Below are 21,751 nucleotides of genomic sequence, written 5' to 3'. Positions count from 1 at the left end.
GAGTTTCTGCTGAATGATGAGCTGTTAACCTTATGGGGATATCCTTGTGTGTTATTTTTTGTTTTTCCCTTGTTGCTTTTAATATGTTTTCTTTGTATTTAATTTTTGACAGTTTGATTAGTATGTGTTTTGGCATATTTCTCCTTGGATTTATCTTGTATGGGACTCTCTGTGCTTCCTGGACTTGATTTCCTATTTCCTTTCCCATATTAGGGAAGTTTTCACCTATAATCTCTTCAAATATTTTCTCAGTCCCTTTCTTTTTCTCTTCTTCTTCTGGAACCCCTATAATTCGAATGTTGGTGCATTTATTGTTGTCCCAGAGGTCTCTGAGACTGTCCTCAGTTCTTTTCCTTATTTTTTCTTTATTCTTCTTTGCAGTAGTTATTTTCCCTATTTTATCTTCCAGGTCATTTATTCATTCTTCTGCCTCAGTTATTCTGCTATTGATCCCATCTAGAATATTTTTCATTTCATTTATTGTGTTGTTCCTCGTTGTTTGTTTCATCTTTAGTTCTTCTAGGTCCTTGTTAAATGTTTCTTGTATTTTGTCTATTGTATTTCCAAGATTTTGGATCATCTTTACTATCATTTTTCTGAATTCTTTTTCAGGTAGACTGCCTTTTTCCTCTTCATTTGTTAGGTCTGGTGGGTTTTTATCTTGCTCCTTCATCTGCTATGTGTTTTTCTGTCTTCTCATTTTGCTTATGTTACTGTGTTTGCGGTCTCCTTTTTGCAGGCTGCGGGTTAGTAGTTCCCGTTGTTTTTGGTGTCCGTCCCCAGTGGCTAACGTTGGTTCAGTGGGTTGTGTAGGCTTCCTGGTGGAGGGGACTAGTGCCTGTGTTCTGGTGGATGAGGCTGGATCTTGTCTTTCTGGTGGGCAGGTCCACGTTTGGTGGTGTGTTTTGCGGTGTTTGTGGACTTATGATTTTAGGCAGCCTCTTTGCTAATGGGTGGTGTTGTGTTCCTGTCTTGCTAGTTGTTTGGCATAGGATGTCCAGCACTGTAGCTTGCTGGTCGTTGAGTGGAGCTGCGTGTTGGTGTTGAGTTGGAGATCTCTGGGGGATTTTCACCATTTGATATTATGTGGAGTTGGGATGTTTCTTGTGGACCAGTGTCCTGAAGTTGCCTCTCCCACCTCAGAGGCACAGCGCTGACTCCGGGATGTAGCACCAAATGCCTTTATTCCACACGGCTCAGAATAAAAGTGAGAAAAAGTAGAAAGAAAGAATTAGAAGAAGAAGGAAAGAAAGAAAGGAAGAAAGAAAGAAAGAAAGGAGGGAGGGAGGGAGGTTGGGTGGAAGGAAGGAGGTAAGGAAGGAAAAAATGAAAGAAAGAATATAAAGTAAAATAAAATAAAGTAAGTTAAAATATAATAAAGTTATTAAAATAAAACAATAATTATTAAGAGAAAAGAACAGACAGATAGTATCCTAGGACATATGGTGGAAGCAAAGTTATACAGAAAAATCTCACACAGAAGCATACATATACGCAGTCACAAAAAGAGGAAAAGGGGAAAAAATCATAAATCTTGCTCTCAAAGTCCACCTCCTCAATTTGGGATGATTCATTGTCTAAAGGGGGGAAGGAAGGAAAGAAAGAACGAAGATAAAGTAAAATAAAGTTATTAAAATAAAAAGTAATTATTAAGAAAAATAATTTTTTTAAAAAACAGGCATATAGAATCCTTGGATAAATGGTGGAATCAAAGCTATACAGACAAAATCTCACACAGAAGCATACACATACACACTCACAAGATGGGAAAAGGCGAAAAAATCATAAATCTTGCTCTCAAAGTCCACCTCCTTAATTTGGAAGGCTTTGTTGTCTATTTATGTATTCCACAGATGCAGGGTACATCAAGTTGTTTGTGGAGCTTTAATCCACTGCTTCTGAGTCTGCTGGGAGAGATTTCCCTTTCTCTTCTTTGTTCTCGCAGCTCCCAGGGGCTCAGCTTTGGATTTGGCCCCGCCTCTGTGTGTAGGTCGCCGGAGGGCGTCTGTTCTTTGCTCAGACATGGCGCTGTTAAAGGAGCCACTGATTCGGGGGCTCTGGTTCACTCAGGCTGGGGGGAGGGAGGGGGACGGAGTGTGGGGCAAGCCTGCGGCAGCAGAGGGGAACATGACGTTGCACCAGCCTGAGGCCTGCCGTGTGTTCTCCCAGGGGAGTTGTCCCTGGATCCCGGGACCCTGGCAGTGGCAGGCTGCACAGGCTCCCGGGAAAGGGAGTGTGGATAGTGACCTCTTGGTAGCTGCAGCAGCAGCTTTAGCGTCTCATGCCCGTCTCTGGGATCTGTGCTTTTAGCCCGTCTCTGGGATCCGTGCTTTTAGCCGTGGCTCGCGCCCGTCTCTGGAGCTCCTTTAAGCAGCGCTCTTAATCCCCTCTCCTTGCGCCCCAGGAAATGAAGGGGGAAGAAAAAGTCTCTTGCCTCTTCGGCAGGTCCAGACTTTTCCCCGGACTCCCTCCCGGCCAGCCGTGGCGCACTAACCCCCTGCGGGCTGTGTTCACGCAAGCAGCCCCAGTCCTCTCCCTGCGCTCCCACTGCTCCAACGGAAGCCCGAGCCTCAGCTCCCATCCTCGCCCACCCCGGTCGGGGAGCAGAGAAGCCTGTCAAGCTGGTGAGTGCCGTTCGCCACTGATCCTCTGTGCGGGAATCTCTCCGCTTTGCCCTCCGCACCCCTGTTGCTGTGCTTTCCTCTGCGGCTCCGAAGCTCCCCGCTCCGCCTCCCGCAATCTCTGCCCGCGAAGGGGCTTCCTAGTGTGTGGAGACCTTTCCTCCTTCACAGCTCCCTCCCACTGGTGCAGGTCCCTCCCTATCTTTTTGTCTCTGTTTATTCTTTTTTCTTTTGCCCTACCCAGATACGTGGGGGGCGGTTCCTTGCCTTTTGGGAGGTCTGAGGTCTTCTGCCAGCATTCAGTAGGTGCTCTGTAGGAGTTGTTCCCTTATTGCCATTGAAAAAAATGTTTTGGATTTGTTTTGGTTGGTCTTTTTTCTTCCCTTTCTCTTTTGTTCTCTTGTGATTTGATGACTGTCTTTAGTGTTGTGTTTGGATTCCTTTTCCTTTTTGTGTGTGTATTTATTGTAGATATTTTGTTTGTGGTTACCATGAAGTTTTGATATAGCCATCTATATATAAACAAGATTGTTTTAAGTTGCCGGTCTCTTAATTTCAAATGCATTTCCAGTATCCTGCATTTGTACTGTCCTCAGGATTGCTGGTTTTGATATCATATTTGTGTGTAGATGATTTCCTACATTTCCTTTATGTTTGCCTTAACTGGTGAGCTTTTCCGTTTGTAATTTTCTTGTTTCTAGTTGTGGCCCTTTCTTTTTCACCTAGAGAAGTTCCTTTAGCATTTGTTGTAAAGCTGGTTTGGTGGTGCTAAATTATTTTGCTTGTCTGTAAAGCTTTTGAATTCTCCATCAATTCTGAACAAGAGCCTTGCTGGGTAGAGTATTCTTGGTTGTAAGTTTTTCCCTTTCATCACTTTAAGTATATCCTGCCACTCCCTTCTGGCCTGCAGAGTTTCTGTTGAAAAATCAGCAGATAACTTTATGGGAATTTCCTTATATGTTATTTTTGTTTGTCACTTGTTGCTTTTCATATTTTCTCTTTGTCTTTAATTTTTGAGAGTTAGATTACTGTTTTTCTTGGCATGTTCCTCCTTGGGTTCATCCTGTATGGAACTCTCTGTGCTTCCTTGGGACTTGGGTTACTGTTTCCTTTCTCATGTTAGGGAAATCTTCAGCTATTATCTCTTCAAATATTTTCTCAAGTCCTTTCTTTTTCTTCTCTCCTTCTGGGACCCTTATAATATGAGTGTTGGTGCATTTAATGTTGTCCCAGAGGTATCTTGGACTGTCTTCATTTCTTTTCATTCTTTTTTCTTTATTCTGAGGCAGAGATTTTCACCATTCTGTCTTCCAGCTCACCTGTCTGTTCTTTTGCCTCATTTGTTTTGCTATTGATTCTTTCTAGTGTATTTTTCTTTTCATTTATTGTATTGTTCATCTTTTGTTTTTGTTTTTTTTTGTTTTGTTCTTTACATTTTCTAGGTCTTTGTTAAACATTTCTTGTTATCTTCTTGGTCTGTGCCTCCATTCTTTTTCTGAGATCTTGGATCATCTTTAGTATCATTACTCTGAATTCTTTTTTGGGTAGATAGGCATTATCTCCACTTCACTTAGTTGTTCTTTTGGTGTTTTATCTTGTTCCTTTGTCTGGGGTATATTCTTCTGCCATCTCATTTTGTCTACCTTTCTGTGATTGCGGTTTCCATTCTGCAAGTTGTAGTTTTTCTTGCTTCTGCTATCTGCCCCCTGGTGGATGAGGCTAGTCTAAGACACTTGTGTAGGCTTTCTGGTGGGAGGGACTGGTTCCTTCCCACTGTTGGGTGGCGCTGTGTCTTGTCCCTCTGGTGGGCAGGGCTTTATCAAGTGGTTTGTTTAGTGGGAAGTTGTGTAGGAAAAGTTTAAGCAGGCTGTCTGCTGATGGGTGGGGCTGTGTTCCTGCCCTGTTGGTTGTTTGGCCTGAGACATCCTAGCAGTCTACAGACTAGTCTAGACTGGAGCCTACAGTCTTTTGGGTGGGGCCAGGTCTTGGTGAGAAAATGGCAGCTTCCACTATGGCTCACACCAATGAGTACTCCCCAGAACTGCTGCTACCAGTGTCTTTGTCCCCACAATGAGCCACAGCCGCCCCCTGCCTCCACAGAGACCCTCCAATACCAGCAGATAGGTCATGCCCAGGCTCCTATGAGGTCACTGCTTTTTCTCCTGGGTCTTGGTGTGCACAAGAACCTGTGTGCAGTTTTCAAGAGTGCAGTTTCTGTTTCCCACTGTCCTGTGGAATTCCTGCAGTCAGACCCTGTGGCCTTCTAAGCCAGATGCTCTGGGGGCTCCTTCTCCCGATGCCAGACTCCCAGGGGAGGCTGACCTGGGGCTCAGAACTTTCATTCCTGTGGGAGAATCTCTGCAATTTAATTATTTACCAATATTTGCATTGCCTACCCAATGGGTATGGGATTTGATTTTATCGTGATTGTGCCCCTCCTACCATCTTATTGTGACTTCTTCTTTGCCTTTGGATGTAGGATATCTTTTTCGTAGGTTCCAGTGATTTTGTTGACGGTTGTTTAGCAGTTAGTTGTGATTTTGGTGTTTAAGTGGGAGGTGGTGAGCTCAAGTCCTTCTACTTGTCCATCTTGTCTCTGCCCCGGCCTCACTTTCTGCTCTTTGTTTTCTATATGTCTTTCATCTTTTGTGTTTCCCTTCTTAAGTTACTGCCTTCTGTATTGTAATTAGATATTTTGTAGGGTACCAATTTTAACTTTTAAGGATAATATGTTAATTTTAATCCCCAAATCAACTTTAAGAAAATAAATCCAAAAAAGTTTATTTGGGGATTAAAATTAACATATTATCCTTAAAAGTTTAGTTTCAGTTAATATAATATCAACAGCATAAAAAACTGCTCCAATGTACCTCTGCCTCCTTTATACATCTTTATATATGATAAGCCCCATAAAACCCCAGTTTTATAATTATTGCTTTATGCAGTAGTCTTTTTTTGCATCCTCGTTTATTCCATAGCACTGTTTTAATTTTTTTAGAGTAGTTTAAGGTTCATGGCAAAATTAAGAAGGTACAGAGATTTCCCATATACTTTCTGCATAACCTCACCGATTATCAACAGTCTGCGCTAGTGTAGTACTTTTTTTTACAGTTGATGAGCCTACACTGACACATCATAATCACCCAAAGTCCATAGTTTATGTTATGGTTCACTCTTTGTGGTGCACATTCTATGGGTTTGGATAATAGTATAATGACATGTATCCATTATTGTGGTATCATACAGAGTATTTTCACTGCTCTAAAAATTTTCTCTACTCCACTTATTCATCACTCCCTCCCAAACCCTTGCAACCACTGATCTTTTTTACTGTCTCAATAGTTTGGCCTTTTTTAGAATATCATATAATAATCATACAGTACATAGCCTTTTTAGACTGACTCCTTTCACTTAGGAGTATGCATTTAAGTTTTATACATGTATTTTCATGGCTTGTCAGATCATTTTTTTTAGTGCTGAATAATAATATTCCATTGTCAGGATGTACCACAGTTTATCCATTAACCTAAGGACATCATGGTTGCTACCAAGTTTTGGCAATTATGAATAAATCTGCTATAAACATGTATGTGCAGGTTTTTGTGTGGACATAAGTTTTTGTATTTTTTTTTTTTTTTTTTTTTTTTTTGTGGTACGCAGGCCTCTCACTGTTGTGGCCTCTCCTGTTGCGGAGCACAGGCTCCGGATGTGCAGGCTCAGCGGCCATGGCTCACGGGCCCAGCCACTCTGCAGCATGTGGGATCTTCCTGGACCGGGACACGAACCCATGTCCCCTGCATTGGCAGGCAGACTCTTAACCACTGCGCCACCAGGGAAGCCCTGGACATAAGTTTTTAACAACCTTGGGTAAATACCAAGGAATCAGATTGCTGAATTATTTGGTAAGAGCATGTTTGGTTTTGTTAGACACTGAAAAACTGTCTTCCAAAGTGGCTGTACCATTTTGCATTCCCACCAGCAATGAATGAGAGTCCCTGTTGCTACAAATCCTTGTCAGCAATTGGTTTTGTCAGTATTCTGGATTTTGGCCATTCAAATAGGTGTGCATTGATATTTCATTGTTTTAATATGCATTTCACTTATGATTTATGATGTGAAGCATCTTTATGATTATTTGTAATCTGTGTATATTCTTTGGTTAGGTGTCTCTTACGGTCTTTGACCCATTTTTTAAACAGGCTGTTTATTTTCTTATTGCCGAGATTTAAGAGTTTTTTGTATATTTTGGATAATATTTCCTTATCAGATGTGTCTTTTTCAAATATTTTCTCCCAGTTTGTGGCCTTTTATTCTCTTTACAATGTCTTTCTCAGCAGAAGTTTTTAACTTTAATGAAATATAGCTTATCAATTATATTTTTTTCCTGGATTGTGCCTTTGGTGTTGTATCTAAAAAGTCATACCCATACCCAATTTCATTTAGGTTTTCTCCTATGTTATCTTCTAGGAGTCTTATAGTTTGGTGTTTTATATTTAGGTCTGTGGTCCATTTTGAGTTAATTAATTAATTAATTTGGCTGCACTGTGCGGCTTGTGGGATCTTAGTTCCTCGACCAGGGATTGAACCTTGGCCCTCAGCAGTGAAAGTGCAGAGTCCTAACACTTGGACCACCAGGGAATTCCCAATTTTTAAAAATGTATTTTATTGAAGTACAGTTGATTTATATTTTGAGTTAATTTTTGTAAACAGTTTAAATTCTCTGCCTCAATTCTTTTTTTTTTTTTTTTACAAGTGGATGATGTCCTGTTGTTTCAGCACTATTTGTTGAAAAGACTATCTTTGCTCTATTGTATTGTCTTAGGACCTTTGTCAAAGATAAGTTTGACTAACTTTATTTGGGTCTATTTTGGGGCTCTCTGTTCTATTCCGTTAATCTGTTTGTGTATTCTTTCACCAATACCACACAGTCTTGATTACCATAGCTTTATAGTAAGACTTGAACTCAGGTAGTATCAGTCAGCCAACTTTGTTCTTTTCCTTCAATATTGTATTGCCTATTCTGGGTCTTTTTTCTCTCCATATAAACTTCAGAATCAGTTTGTCAATATCATAAAATAACTCGCTGGGATTTTCATTGCTATTGCATTGAATCTATAGATCAAGTTGGTAAGAATTGACACCTTGACAATATTGAGTGTTCCTATCCATAAACATGGAATATCCATTTATTTAAGTTGTTATTTGATTCCATTCATCAGAATTTGTAGTTTTCCTCATATAGATCTTGTACATATTTTGTTATATTTATACCTAAGTATTTTATTTGGGGGAGTGCTAATGTAAATGGTATTATATTTTTAATTTCAAATTCCACTTGTCCATTGCTGGTATATAGGAAAGAAATCAACTTGTATATTAACCTTGTATCCTGTTTTCTTGCTCTATTTGCCTATTACTTCCAAAAGATGTTTTTGTAATTCTTTAGGATTTTTATGCAGACAGTCATGTCATCTGAGAACAGAGACAATTTTATGTCTTCCTTCCCAATCTCTATACCTTTTTTTCCTTTCCATGTCTCATTGCATTAGCTAGAACTGCCAGTTTGATGTTGAAAAGGAATGCTGAGAGAGGATAATCTTGCCTAGTACCTGTTCTTAGTGGGAAAGCTTCAAATTTCTCACCATTACATGTAATGTTAGTTATAGATTCTTTATAGATATTCTTTATCAAGTTGAGGAAGTTCCCCTCTATTTCTATCATTAGCGAGTGTTGAATTTTGTCAAATTTTTTTCTCAATCTATTAATATAATTATGTAATTTTTCTTTTTTGGCCTATTGATGTGATAGATTACATTAACTGATTTTGGATGTTGAGCCAGCTTTGCATACTGGGGATAAACACCCCTTTGTCATGGTATATAATTCTTTTTATACATTGTTGCATTAAGTTTGCTAATATTTTGTTGATTTTTATATCTGTGCTCATGAGAGATATTGGTGCATAGTTTTCTTGCAATATCTTTGGTTTTAGTCTCAGGGTGTTGCTGACCTCATAAAATGATTTGGGAGGTATTCCCTTTGCGTCTAAACTCTGAGAGAGATTGTAGAGAATTGGTACAATTTCTTCGTTACATTTTTGGTAGAATTCACCAGTGAACCTATCTGGGCCAGGTGCTTTCTCTTTTGAAAGGTGATTTTACTTATTTGATTTCTTTAATAGACATAGGCCTACTCAGATTATCTATTATATTCTTTTGTGACTTTTAGCAGATTGTGTCTTTCAAGAAATTTGTCTGTTTCATCTACTTTAATTTGTGGGCACAGTGTTGTTCATAGTATTCCTTCATTATCCTTTTAATGTCCATGAGATCTGTGATGATGTCCCCTTTCCGTTTCTGATATTAGTAATTTGTGTCTTCTCTCTCCCGCTCTTTTTTTACTTAGCCTGGCTAGAAGCTTACCAATTTTATTGATTCCTTTCAAACAATCAGCTTTTGGTTTCATTGATTCAACTAGCTATTATTTCAATTTTATTTAAAGGAAATAATTGGTAATGATCTGACCTGCAGAAGGATTTGTCACACTGTCATTTGGATCATTTACTTTCTTACAAAGAAATGTACAAGAAAAAGCTTTACCAAATCCTAGATGCTGAGTTTTAATTTTTACCCATTCTCTTTCAGTTAGAGCCACCTTATTTAACTCAGTCTAATCACCAAAGTTTGAGAAAATAAAAATATTAACAAAAAGATAGCTCGCCACTTCTTATCTTTATAAAGAAAGAAGAATTCTTTTCTGTAAGATAGACTCTTTATCAGTCAAATGGTTTTAAATTCTTCAAAGAAGGAAAAATTAGCCATATGCATTTGACTTTCACACTTAAATCTTCAGTTCTAGTCATTAAAGGATTCTCTTCCAGTGTTCCCTCCCTCCATTCTTTTAACACAGTCAAGGTCAGTGACATAATTTGCAGGGCCCAGTGTAAAAATTATAATGTGGAGCCCCTTTTTCAAAATACAGGGGGAAAGTGCAGTTAAAGGTACAAAATATAAAGGTTTTATTTTATTATAAAACATGAAAGAGTAATAGTGATAGATGAGTAATAACATTTACGTTACAACAAGTAATGTCACAAATTGCAAAAAAACAATAGTTTGGTGCCATGATTTTATATAATACAATAAATAATGATATTCTGTTATATCTATATATCAATATAGGTATATCTTGATTGATCGTAACATTATTTTTTAGGTTTCACTTTTCTGAAAATTCATGTATTAGGCCATTAAAACTTATTTTAGCAACTTCATTTTCAGTTGGTATAATTGAAAGTAACATCAGTCACTCTAAACAAATAATTTTTGATAATTTTTAATTTTGAAAAGCATCTCTGTTGATGCAACTGTTATTGGCAATTTTAAGAGTATTTCATAGGCTGTAACATTAGAATAAAGTTATCAATTATTTTGAAATATAAATTCAAATATATCTTAGAGCTGATGATTCTTGTAGAGAATTTTTTCTAAAATGTTTTAACTCTTCTTACAAATCAGTTTTCTGTAATTCTGAATTTAGGTTTAAATGTTAATAAATATAATAGCATTTTACTGTTTCCTCTGACGTTTCCTGTAACTTGTGGAGGTTGTACAAGAAGCTGAAAGTGGTTTCATGATTTGTATGGAATTTAAAATGCCTGTTGATTTCTAACACTGTATCTTCAGTCACAAGGAAAAATAATTTTACAGTCCTCTATTTGTTAATAATTGGTCCCTGCAAGTTTTTATATGAAAATAGTGCCTTTTTCTGTGAAATGTGAGGATCTTTAAATTTAATTTCTATTTCCAAGCCTTTGGATATTTATTGTGCAATGTTGCAGTGGTTTTCAAAACCAGAGATTCTAAACTCTTTGAAGAATCCTAATTAGTCTCTGATATAGTTTATTGAAATATCCATGTGTCCACTTCATGCTATAATTAATGACAAAGTGTACTGCCTAAGTGGTGGCAGATCTTGTCCCAGCGCTCAGACCACAGAGTTAATATCTGCACTGATGCAAGAAAAAAAATTCTGTATGGTGACAGATGTTAACCAGAATTATTGCGGTGATCATTTTGCAGTATGTACAAATATCAAATCATTATTTTGTACACCTGAAACAAACATAATGTTGTGTGTCAATTATACCTCAGTTTAAAAAATTTAATTAAAAAAAGGAGATAACAATAATAGTTCCTGGGACTTCCCTGGCGGTCCAGTGGTAAAGACTTCGCCTTCCAATGCAGGGGATGTGGGTTCGAGCCTCGGTCAGGGGCTAAGATCCCACATGCCCTGTGGCCAAAAAAATGAAACATAAAACAGAAGCAATATTGTAACAAATTCAACAGGACTTAAAAATTTTTTTTTTAAATCTTAAAAAAAAATAATAGTTTCTACCTCATAGTATTATTGTGAGGATTAAATAAGTAACTGTAAAGTTTTTAGAAAAAAAAAATATCTGTGCAGATAACTTCAGAGATGGGCTCCAGGGACTGATTGGCAAGCGGGCCCCCCACCACAGGTTACATTGCTGTCCCTAGGGAACACCTCCTTTCTCCCAGGGCCAACTTCCACTGGTGCACAGAGTCCCCCTCAGGGACCCCTGGGGTCTCAGACTGTCCCTGCTCTGTGTGTGTGTGTGTGTGTGTGTGTGTGTGTGTGTGTGTGTGTGTGTGTGTGTGTATGCCTCGTGCTCAGACTAAATGCTCAGCATGCATGGTGCCCATTGTTGCCTGACTGATCTGCACATTTTGTTATCCCATTGGACTACAGTTATGTAACACAGGTTCTAAGATATTATTATTAAGAATTTCAAGATGTGAGAGCAGAGCACTAAACAAAACCTTTGAGAGCAGGGCCTTGTACAAGTTCACAGGTCACACACGTGTCCATGAAACCATTCCTGAATCCAGTAGTTCTTAATCAGGGGTCATTTTGCCTATCAGGGTGGGCTACTTTGGGCTCTAATTATGTGAGATTCCAATTGAGCCCCTGAAAGCAAGAGTGACAAGATATATTAGCACCAAAAGTAGGCCCTAACCCTTCTTTTTGCACTCTCAAGCACAGGGATTGTCCAGTGGAACCTTCTGGGACACTCCAGTCCTGAGCAGTTCCTATAGCTGCTCTCAGCTGTACTTTCCTTCCTCAAGAGAGCTCGACAACTTGAGTGATGGGAGACGGTGTGGTGACAGCAACGGACATGGAAATTGCCAGGTAAGACTTTATTGCTCAAGTAACAGTCTAAGGTGGGTCAGGTTTAGGGTGAGGTGTAGGGTGCTCTGCATCACAGTCATGAAAGGATCTAAGTTGCTGGCAGGTATTGACATCCAGTGGCACATAAAGGCTCACACATAGTCCAGGGCTTAGAAGTGATACAGATCGCTTCCCATTCAAATTCCAATGGCTAGAATTCAGGAATACGACCATACCTACATACATGAGGGCTGGGAAATGTAGTCTAATTTTGTGCACAGCATAAAGAAGAAATGGTTTTGGAGATCCCCTGCCAGCCTCTGCCACAAGAAATTTGCAAAAATGGGAGATTTAGAGTAAAATGTATATAATGCATCCCTAGCCCTTCTGAGACAGGCATGGTCTCTTGGGGCAGACTTGCCTGAGAGGCAGCTTTCTAGCTATGATTCCTTGGACTTTTTAATAGTGTTTGGTTCACTTTACAGCTTATGTTCTAGCAAGATCATGCATGGAATATCCAGCATCAAATAAGTGCAAAGCTGACTGACACTTCTCATTATAAATTAGCAAGCTGGTTTTGGCATAAATCAGTCTTGAGGGTACTTAGTGTGACCCTGTTGCTCATAGTTAAGCTGATCATCATCGCTGTGTATATGCTGATCAGAAATGTCAAACTCATGACTATGGAGGTAAAAGCAACCTTGAGATTATTCTGACTCTCTACCTGCTTCACATTAAACAAGAAATTCAACATTACAAATGGTAAACAAATTGAGTGTGTAGCATTAAATATTCAATGCCAGAAGGCTCATTTAAAATAATTTGTGTAATTTATAGTCTCACACCAAAACCCATGATACAATTACTTTTGGTGACTTTTAATCTGATTCTTTATGGCAAGTAGTAGATCTATGACTATAGGACAGTAATCCTTCCCTATTTCACCTTGTCAATATTTTAGAGGAAACGCTGGAAGAATTGTTGAAAGAGGGCACCTAGTGGATGAGGCAAAGCCCTATAGATAGAGTGTCTGGAAAAGTCCTAGTTAACACCCATTGCTGTGACATAGTCACTAAAAACACCCCCTTTCACTCTCAAAAAGAGTCCCGGTTTGGACAATAAATTATACATAAACACTTAGAACCAGGGAGTAGTACCTCTCTGTGGCCACCACTGTTCAGGGTCTGGTTTGCAGCTTTACAGAACCAGCACAAGGGTTATCAGGACACTGAGGCTGATTGAGCATGGGAGCGAGCCGATTCACATCAAGGAAATGACAGGAGACTGATCCCTAAACCAGGATGCTGTGTTTTTAACTTATTACGAAGAATATAACTGCCAGAGTGGAAACCAATGTTAGTGTGTCAGTATGTTCCCTCCCTTGAAGTGTAGTCTCCTTGAAAGCTCAGAACCTTTGGAATTATCAAAATCATAATTCTTGTGGATGAGGAGATCAAGGTGAGCCATGTTAGCTGGAGGAACTACAGTAGTTTGCAAGACAGGTTTCAATACTTGGTATCCACACAAAGCATATCCTGTGTCCTACTAAGGGTTTTCCTTTGCAACCAGGAAAGCGGCTTTGGTTCTCTTTCCAAAGAGATATTTGGGGTCAGCATCAGCTACAGGTAAAGAAGGATGTGTGGTTCCAAGCAATCCTCTGTTCTTTTCTAATATTATGTCCCAAGTTCCCTCACCCATCTACAAGGGCTGTCAGGGCCAATGTCAGTGGCAGACATCCTCTGATGCCTGAGGTTCAGCCGGGAGCAGTCTCCCCGACTCCTTCCTCGCTTGCAACACTGGAAGTGACAGATCCTAAACAGTCTTGCGTGTACTTAGTGTGAATCCTGCACCACTCCCCATCTCACACCCCACTTCCCCATAGACAATAGACACATGGCCAGAAGAGGATTAAAATCAGCTTTATTGATGAATTGAAGAGCACAGCTGGGATCTGAGGCCCAAGCGAGGTTTCTTTCATCTTCTCTGAAGTGGTGACAGCTGAGGGCAGTGGGTGGGGCTCACCAAACTTACCCACCCTGCCACAGACTGAGGCTGGAACGTGGAGAGCTGAGTCCTGGGGGCCCACCACGGGCAGGTCCTGCTGGGTCTGTTTACGGCATGGAGACTGGAAGCCCAAAAGCAGGTCCAAGAGAAAGAGAGAGAGAGAGAAGCAGGAGGACAAGTAAGCAGGGTCCTTTAGCACATTATCTCCACCCAGTAGAGAAAGGCGGCCCCAAGAGTCTCAAGTTCATCAACCACAACCATCCCGAGGTCACCCAGGTGGAAGCTTCTCCCCAGTCCTTTCCTTCCAAGCTGAAATGTAGTTAGGAGATCTTTACCCTAATCGGCTGAGCAAGGAGTGTATGAATAAGGAAAAGGGTTTCTCCCACGAGGTGAGGCTGGGTTAGGAGCCTGGGCTGCTCAGTGAACAAGTGGCCAAGGGCCATTTTGTGTGAGCCTCCCAGTGTGCAGCCACTAACACAAACGTGCTGGCTCGGGACTGGCTCCTGATACCTCACACCTGAACACTGACCACTGAATTCCTTTTCTTTCCTGTGCTCTGGAGCTCAGACTCCTGAGGACTGCTGAGGAAGAACTTGACAGACTTCGCCCACCCCCAACCCCCGGATGGGTGAAATGGATGAAGGAGATCAAAAGGTACAAATTCCTAGTTTTAAGATACATAAGTCCTGGGGGTGTAATACACAGCTTGGTGACTCTGTTAACGATTCTGTATCGTATGTCTGCAAGTTTACTAAGAGTCAGCAATCTTAAAAGTTCTCATCACAAGAAAAAAAAAATTTAACTACATGAGGTGATGGACATTGACTAAACTTATTATGGTAATCATTTTGCGATATATACGTATATCAAATCATTATGTTGTATACCTAAAAATAATATACTGGTATATGTCAATTATATCTCGATAAAACTGAAAAGAAAAAAAAAAACTTGACTAGGCTACCACAGCTAGGGTACAATTCAGCTGGACACCTATGGTGTTCCTGTAGTAAAGAGAGTCCCTTTTATTCCATTCAGAGTAACTAACACCTTCTGATTTAACTGTCAGGTGTGGAGTTGTTAGCTTTGGGCCAAAGCAAAGTGGAGGTCCTTTTAGGCCATGCATGGAGGGGACGACAGGAGTAGAATAGCAAGATTCTTCCAGGGCCTGTGAACAGATAGAAGTTGAATGGCAAAGTTGCAGAGCTGAGTCTGAGGTAGCTCTCTTTGGCACAGGAAGTGAGAACATACTAACTGCTGCACTCTGAACTCCTTCCTCCTGCCTGCCATACAAAACACCCCTTTTCTGGGTTTTTTTTTTCTGTGCTTTTCTATTTCTTTCTATCTTGATGCCACTAATTAAACTACAGCTGTCTTTTATATTTGGCTGCATTTCTAGTGCACTCAATAGTTTTCCTTTGAGCCTGGGTGACTTCTGCAAAGGAAGGGTTAATCCCATCCATTACCTGTGATTTCTTTTTTTTTCCCATACTATCACCATTCAAGGGTGACCTCATTTCATGGTAGCAGATGGCACCTTTCTGTAGTTTCCAATGGACTATTTATACAACTTCACTTTGAATAAAACTAAATGATTGCAGAAACATTTTTCCCCAGAGTATTTTTTATTAGGGATTCCTGCCACCATATTAACATATAAAACAATCTGGATGTTGACACAGAAATGCAAATTTCACTATACAAAGGCTCCAATCACAGGTAACATGGCCCCCAACTCTCTAGTATTTCAATGAAATCAATTCATTTTGATTTCTTCCCAGAGTTGTCTTTATAAATAGTAGACAAACCACAAAATATATTCCAGATACATAACATTTTACAATATGTTCCAAGCACGGACATAAATACACGATACTTTACCTACGTTTTTTTCATGATCCAACTTGCATTAGCACTAAAGACAAGATTGTGTGTGTATATGTATTTGCCATATGTGTGTGTGTATAAAACCACAAATGTACACAAATGGTAGTTTTCATGGAAAATTGAAACCTTTGAAACTGTGGGTTTTATCCACTATGATGTCTGAGAGGGAAAAGGAATAACGTCACAAATTCCTCAACTGGAGAAAAACAACTATGTATGAAGGGCATATCAGTTGTGTGTATACAAATACACACATATATACAGATTCATATATAAACACATATACCAATAATATGGAATATACATATACGCACACACTTGCTTTGAATTCTGTATCTTACTGTATTATATATTCTCCATCTTTGGAAGCAGTCTTTTCCTCATTTGATTCAGGCAACTGGTGACTGTCTTCTAAGAAAACGTAAGCAGATATTTCAAAAGACTCTGATTCTATCCCGACAAAATGGCATTTCGGGATCCAAGTTTTACTTTTGGTAGCTATTGTTTAAATTCTGCCGACCCTATCCTGTCAACTCCTTCACTTAAAAACATTTCTATTCAATACTGAAGTTTTTGCCTAAGAGAAAGAGATGTTAGCTAGAAAAGTTAAAATTATATATTTAATATTCCTTACTATAAATCTGCTTGGCTGGACTATGTGTGATACTTACTCTGTCAGTATTTTTCAATGTTTTATGATGGCTAATATATTAATTCCCTAGTTTAAAAAATATTATTTAGTATTAGTGTAAAATGGCAAGGGCTAGATGATTTGTTATGGTTAGAACTTCAAAGAAAATGATTTGAAGCATGATTAGAAGAGGGAGCTAATTTTGTGCAGACTACACTGGAGTACCCTTATGTAAGAAAGTATGACTTTAAGTCATAAACAAGGGGGGAAAAATCTTCAGCTTCAAAGGAGGCCATTTGCAAACTTTCCAAATAACCTATAGAAAATATACTTCTACCTTGGTATCAAATTTCAGGTATCAAATATTCTTTATTAAAAAGCAAAATCAATCACTCGATCCACATGAGAAAGAACACGCTATAAACTTAATAGCAAATTATACTATAGTTTGCTCAACTGAAGGCTTCATGAGCTGACTTTTAAAACTTATTTACAAAATTAAATGTCTAATAAAACACTTAGAACTCCATGAATGAGTAGGACTGGAATGGCCAATTTGGAGATTATGTTAATGATAGACTTGGAGTTAGGGAGAGATTATAGGCAGCCCAATCCCTTTGAAAATGTTCCATGCCTTCATTTACAATCTATGGAGAAATCCCTATGCTCTACGCCCTAGGCTCCATGCTCTTTTCTTTCACATTATTGGTAAGTACTGTGCATGGAAAGCCTCAGAGCCTTTCTGTCATGGATTTAATGGTATGAAGGAAGGTACTAGAGCATTTGTCCCACCGACTGTCTGGTTAGGGAGTCATTTCACTACTTCACCCAAGCTGAAATGGTATATTATCTAATGAGTTGAGTCCCTTCCACTTTCTTAATGAAAGCCCCAATTATGAATGAGTTAAAATCTTAAGGAAACCAGGAAAGGAAAAGAGTATAATGACCGCCACAAAGAAAGATCATAGGCATTTATCAAAAAGCCAAAATCCATTCTCTTCACACTTCTCTCTCTCTCTCTCTCCTTTTCTCTCTCTTTCACACACACACACACACACACACACACACACACACACACACACACTTCTTTTAATTTCTTCCACAGAATCTCAATGAATGGCATGAGGGACCAAAAAATGTGCCTTCAAGTTTCTCCACTTTTATTTAGATCCACTTAAACATATTCATGTCAACTTGGACAGTGAGTATACTGTTCTTTACATCATCCAATACCTTGCATCACCATCACTTTCATAAAATAGATCATTTGTCTACCATCACTTGCCTACCAGCCTCACCAGAGCTCTTGTTTTGCAACTTACCATACCAGTTGTCCAATTCCCATCTGCTTCCACTCTTGGGTTAATGTATAATAATATGCAATTAACTAGCATCTCCTTTAACTTTTTTCCTTTAAAGTTTCACTTTCTTTTAAAAACATTATTTCCAGAGCCAAAATATATGGACAGGATGCAAATGAAAGTAACAAGTCATCTTGTCCAAATACTTTGAAAAATGGACCCTGTGTCCACTTGATGCTCTCAATTTCTACTTCCTCCAGTTCCATCATCCGTTTCAGAAGCTTACTTTCTACAGTGTTTTTCTACCTATTTTCTATCTCATATGCAGGTAACAACAAATTATGTTCAGCCAAAAATATTTTAAAAAACAAAGCAGTGCCAAAACATTAAAAAATTCCTGACATACCCTTTGTGCGTTAGTCTTACAATCTGTACACTTAAATAACTCCAGGAGGCTTTTTTTTTTTTTTTGCTAAAAATTTACCAAAATATTTTGAACACATAAAAATATTTTTAAAAAAACAAAAACAAAAGCCCAGCATAAATTTAATTGTATAGGCATTGGTTAGAGAACATTGTTTTCACTAAGGATTATATTCAAAAAAGTTTCTCTTGGGTTTTTACTAAAACTCTGATTCTGTACCTTATAGCTTATAATGGTGTTAACTATTAAAAAAGGAGGAAATCTAATTCAGCTCAATTTATTATAATAGATAAAGAGTATGTCTGTACTACAATAAAAAATAAACATATTTTTGGTTATTTAGAGGCCATCTTCCTGACCTGTAACTAAAATAACTGTATTTGATTTAAACTTATTTACTTGCAGTGAATTATGGAAAGCTAACTTAAAGGTCTGAATAATCAGTTATGAGTAAGGAACACCTGTTGATGGTCCTGTGACCATTCAGAACAAGGCCTTTGCTGAAAAAAAAAGAAATCACTAGTATTGAATATAGCCCTTAGTCATATGAGATAGGAGCTTTATGAGCAACCCAGCATGTAAAGAACGAGGTTGACTTTGCCAGCCACCCACTCCTTGAGAGGACAGTAGTATTCATAGTGAAACTGCTCAAACTCGGGCGTCTGGCGGATTTCACATAAGAAGGAGAGATCAATACCTGACTCCAAAAGGAGAAGGAGCAGGGGGAATACAAAGAGCAGCAGGCCCAGGCCCACCACAAGGAGCCGGGAGAAACTCTTGACCAGTGGGTTCACCCGAATATGGCCACTCAGAATGTCATAGCTCCATGACAAAGCTTGGTGAGCTTCCTTCAACTCTTCTTCTTCGGCCATTAAAAAGGCATTTTCATCTGCTTCTAGTTCCTCAAACGAATCTGTGTCTTCTTTTTCCAACTCCAGCCTAGATGGACAGTCAAAGAGCATGTCAATCTCATCATCATCAATGGGGGTAGGGAGCAGGCTGGCACTTGGGTTGTATGCCAGTTCAGAGATGGTCAAGGGCTCTTCTTCTTTTATTTTATCTTCCTCTTCACTTGAGGGCTCTTCATACTCATGGGATTCCTTTACTGGTGAGCTGGAGGTCAAGGGGGCAGAAATGTCATCTTCTTTGGGCAATGGAACACCTGTAAAGAGACATATTTTTCTTAATTTTAAATTTCAAGTTTTCTTCTTCCACAAAAATCTGTAAATGGTAACAAACCAAAACTAACTAATGAATGGAAATTAGGGAATCCATGAAATTGTTCTGTGGAATCCTGACTTTTAACAAAGTCATTTTTAGTATAGATCCTATACCGTAAGTTCTAAGGTCAACATGTTAAACCCAAGATAACCAAAATAGCTCAAATGGTTGGCAGTATTTACAGTATTTACATGTGCAGTTATGGTCTGAAAACCCCCAACTTTGGTCATGTTTACAAGAACAAAATGACAAGAAATCACTATTATAATTTTGAGTAGTGTCTTTTGGAAGTCAACACTGTCATCCAATAAAGTATTGTAGTAAAATTAGTCTACTATCTAATGGGATATTTTATTATGTATTTTTTCTAGTCTTCATTCTAGGCACAATTTTGTGGTTTCTCGTTTCATATAACTGCAATCATATCTGTATGAACAAATTTACATCTTGTTCCTTTAACATTTTAACTTAGACATTTTCTCTGTTGACATAAACTCCCACTGGCATTTATAATGGTTGCCAAATTTTCTACTTCGTTAATACAATAATAGTTGCCTATTGGCAAACATTTAGATTGCTTTACAGTTGTGAAAAAAGAATGCTATGAGACATCTTTACATATACAGCCTTTATCACCTCTTGTTTCAGCTCATTTGACAGATGTCTGAAAGAAAAATTGCTTGGTCAAAAGGTATGAACATTATTTCTTAACCTTTATTGGGGGAGAGGTATTTCTCAACCCTTCACTTTATAATGGGAAACCCTTCAAATATCAGGCCTAAGGCCAGTTCTCCTAATTTTGAGTCTTGGGTTCTTAGTGGGAAAGGTAGAATCAAAGAAATGTTCCCCAGGAGGGATGTCCAGTATAATACCAAATTGGTAGCCAAGTACATTAGGTAACTATAAGCCTGCTTTTTTTTTTCTTTTTCTTGCGTTATGCGGGCCTCTCACTGTTGTGGCCTCTCCCATTTGCGGAGCACAGGCTCCGGACGCGCAGGCTCAGTGGCCATGGCTCACGGGCCCAGCCGCTCTGCGGCATGTGGGATCTTCCCGAAACGGGGCACGAACCCGCGTCTCCTGCATCGGCAGGCGGACTCTCAAGCACTGCGCCACCAGGGAAGCCCTAAGCCTGCTTTTAATGAATGTATTTCAGTATTTCTCTCTCCTCAAGATGTACAGGAAGTGATGTCACCAAGATGCCAACATCGGTTGTTCCTGACTTCTCTTCCCCTCACAGGGAGAACAACTAACAACCATTCACGGACAAGACACCACTGAGAAAATCCTAAAACATGGAAGTGAGGCTGAAGTACCCTCCTGTACCACAGAGACCAAGACAGACTGCATTGGGAGGGTAAGAGGAATGGCTATGCTGATCACACTGTTTCTCCCCTAGGCTGGCACAATATCACACTGAGAGATCTCCTCAGAGACTCCAGTTCCTTCAGTGGGAAAAGAGAGGCAGGGGTGACATCCAGCTCCCCACCTAGCATTGTGGGTCACTTTACGGGAGCCCTTACTCTGTATTTCACCCCCCAGTATCACAGGGGAATCTGTGGGGCTCAACCACTGGGAATTCATGATGGAGAAGGCGCGGGGGCTTCCAACAGTCAGCACTCAGATCTTGGCAGACTGAGTTCCTACCTGCAGAACCAAGTACTAGTCCCAACCAGTGGCTGTGCTCATATGCAGAACCTAGTTGGTGGTGCATCTAACCAGGGAAAGGACTGCCAGATTCAGATCCTCAGAGGAGGAGTTTTGACAGCCCTGGAGCCTGGTATACTCACACCCAAGCAGAAGAACTGAGTCATAACCCCACCCACTGTGGATCCTAGATCCCTGTCCCTTCCAACCAGAAAGCCTGTTTGGGAAAATTTGGGAGTTACCTGAAGTGGGCTCTCCCAGTCTTACCCAGGCAGGAGGTCTGATGTCATAGCTCCATCTGACAGGAAGGGCTGGTAAGAACACCTGGAAGCTGCATTATCCAGCCACACTGGAGCTGAGAGGTGGGCAGGCAGAGCTGATTGCTTTTAGAGCAAAGCAAGTGATCCAGTTTGGCCATGGAACTTGGGGCCTGGATCAGATTGATTGAAGACCACAGAGTGGCCTAGGAGCTGCTTCTCCCACTGTGCCTAAGTTAGCTTACATAGGGAAACTAAGTCATAGCCCGACTCATTGCTGAATACAGCTTTCAGCTTATCTGGCCAGGGAACCTTACCAGAGCACACAGAATGCTGTGTAGCCCATCCAACAGGCCTGCCTAACAGTGGCATTTGAACCAAAAGTATAGCCCATGGCTTCCCCTGTCTACAGAGCAAAACTGGTAGTCTCACCTGACCAGGTTATCCAGTAAACACTCTTGCCTGACTTGGGTCCCCAAACAATGAGCCATGCAGGCCCTGGGTCCCATCCTGCTGCCCTACCAGGGTAGTGAAGTTAATTCATAGCCCCATTTACTGATGAGGATAGT

The 21,751-nt window shown here is 39.7% G+C and overlaps 1 protein-coding gene across 3 annotated transcripts in view; it reads right to left on the bottom strand.

Moving 5' to 3' along the window:
• Window positions 1–13,715: 13,715 nt before the first annotated feature.
• FRMD3 (FERM domain containing 3) overlaps window positions 13,716–21,751 on the bottom strand; it is a 319,910-nt gene continuing 311,874 nt past the window's right edge. For 2 of the 3 annotated variants that reach the window (XM_007467447.1, XM_007467448.1), the window contains 2 exons: window positions 18,758–19,222; window positions 13,716–13,938 (listed from right to left, as the gene is read on the bottom strand). In XM_007467447.1, the coding sequence (XP_007467509.1) occupies window positions 13,925–13,938; window positions 18,758–19,222 (479 nt within the window). In that variant the 3' untranslated portion in view covers window positions 13,716–13,924. Of the gene's footprint in view, window positions 13,939–18,092; window positions 19,223–21,751 lie in introns of those variants that run through there. The other variant, XM_007467446.1, reaches the window with a different exon arrangement.

The sequence above is a fragment of the Lipotes vexillifer genome, unplaced genomic scaffold, assembly GCF_000442215.2.
Source record: "Lipotes vexillifer unplaced genomic scaffold, Lipotes_vexillifer_v1.1 scaffold917, whole genome shotgun sequence".
Taxonomy (NCBI): Eukaryota; Metazoa; Chordata; class Mammalia; order Artiodactyla; family Lipotidae; genus Lipotes; species Lipotes vexillifer.
This window is presented reverse-complemented; position numbering and strand designations above follow the sequence as displayed.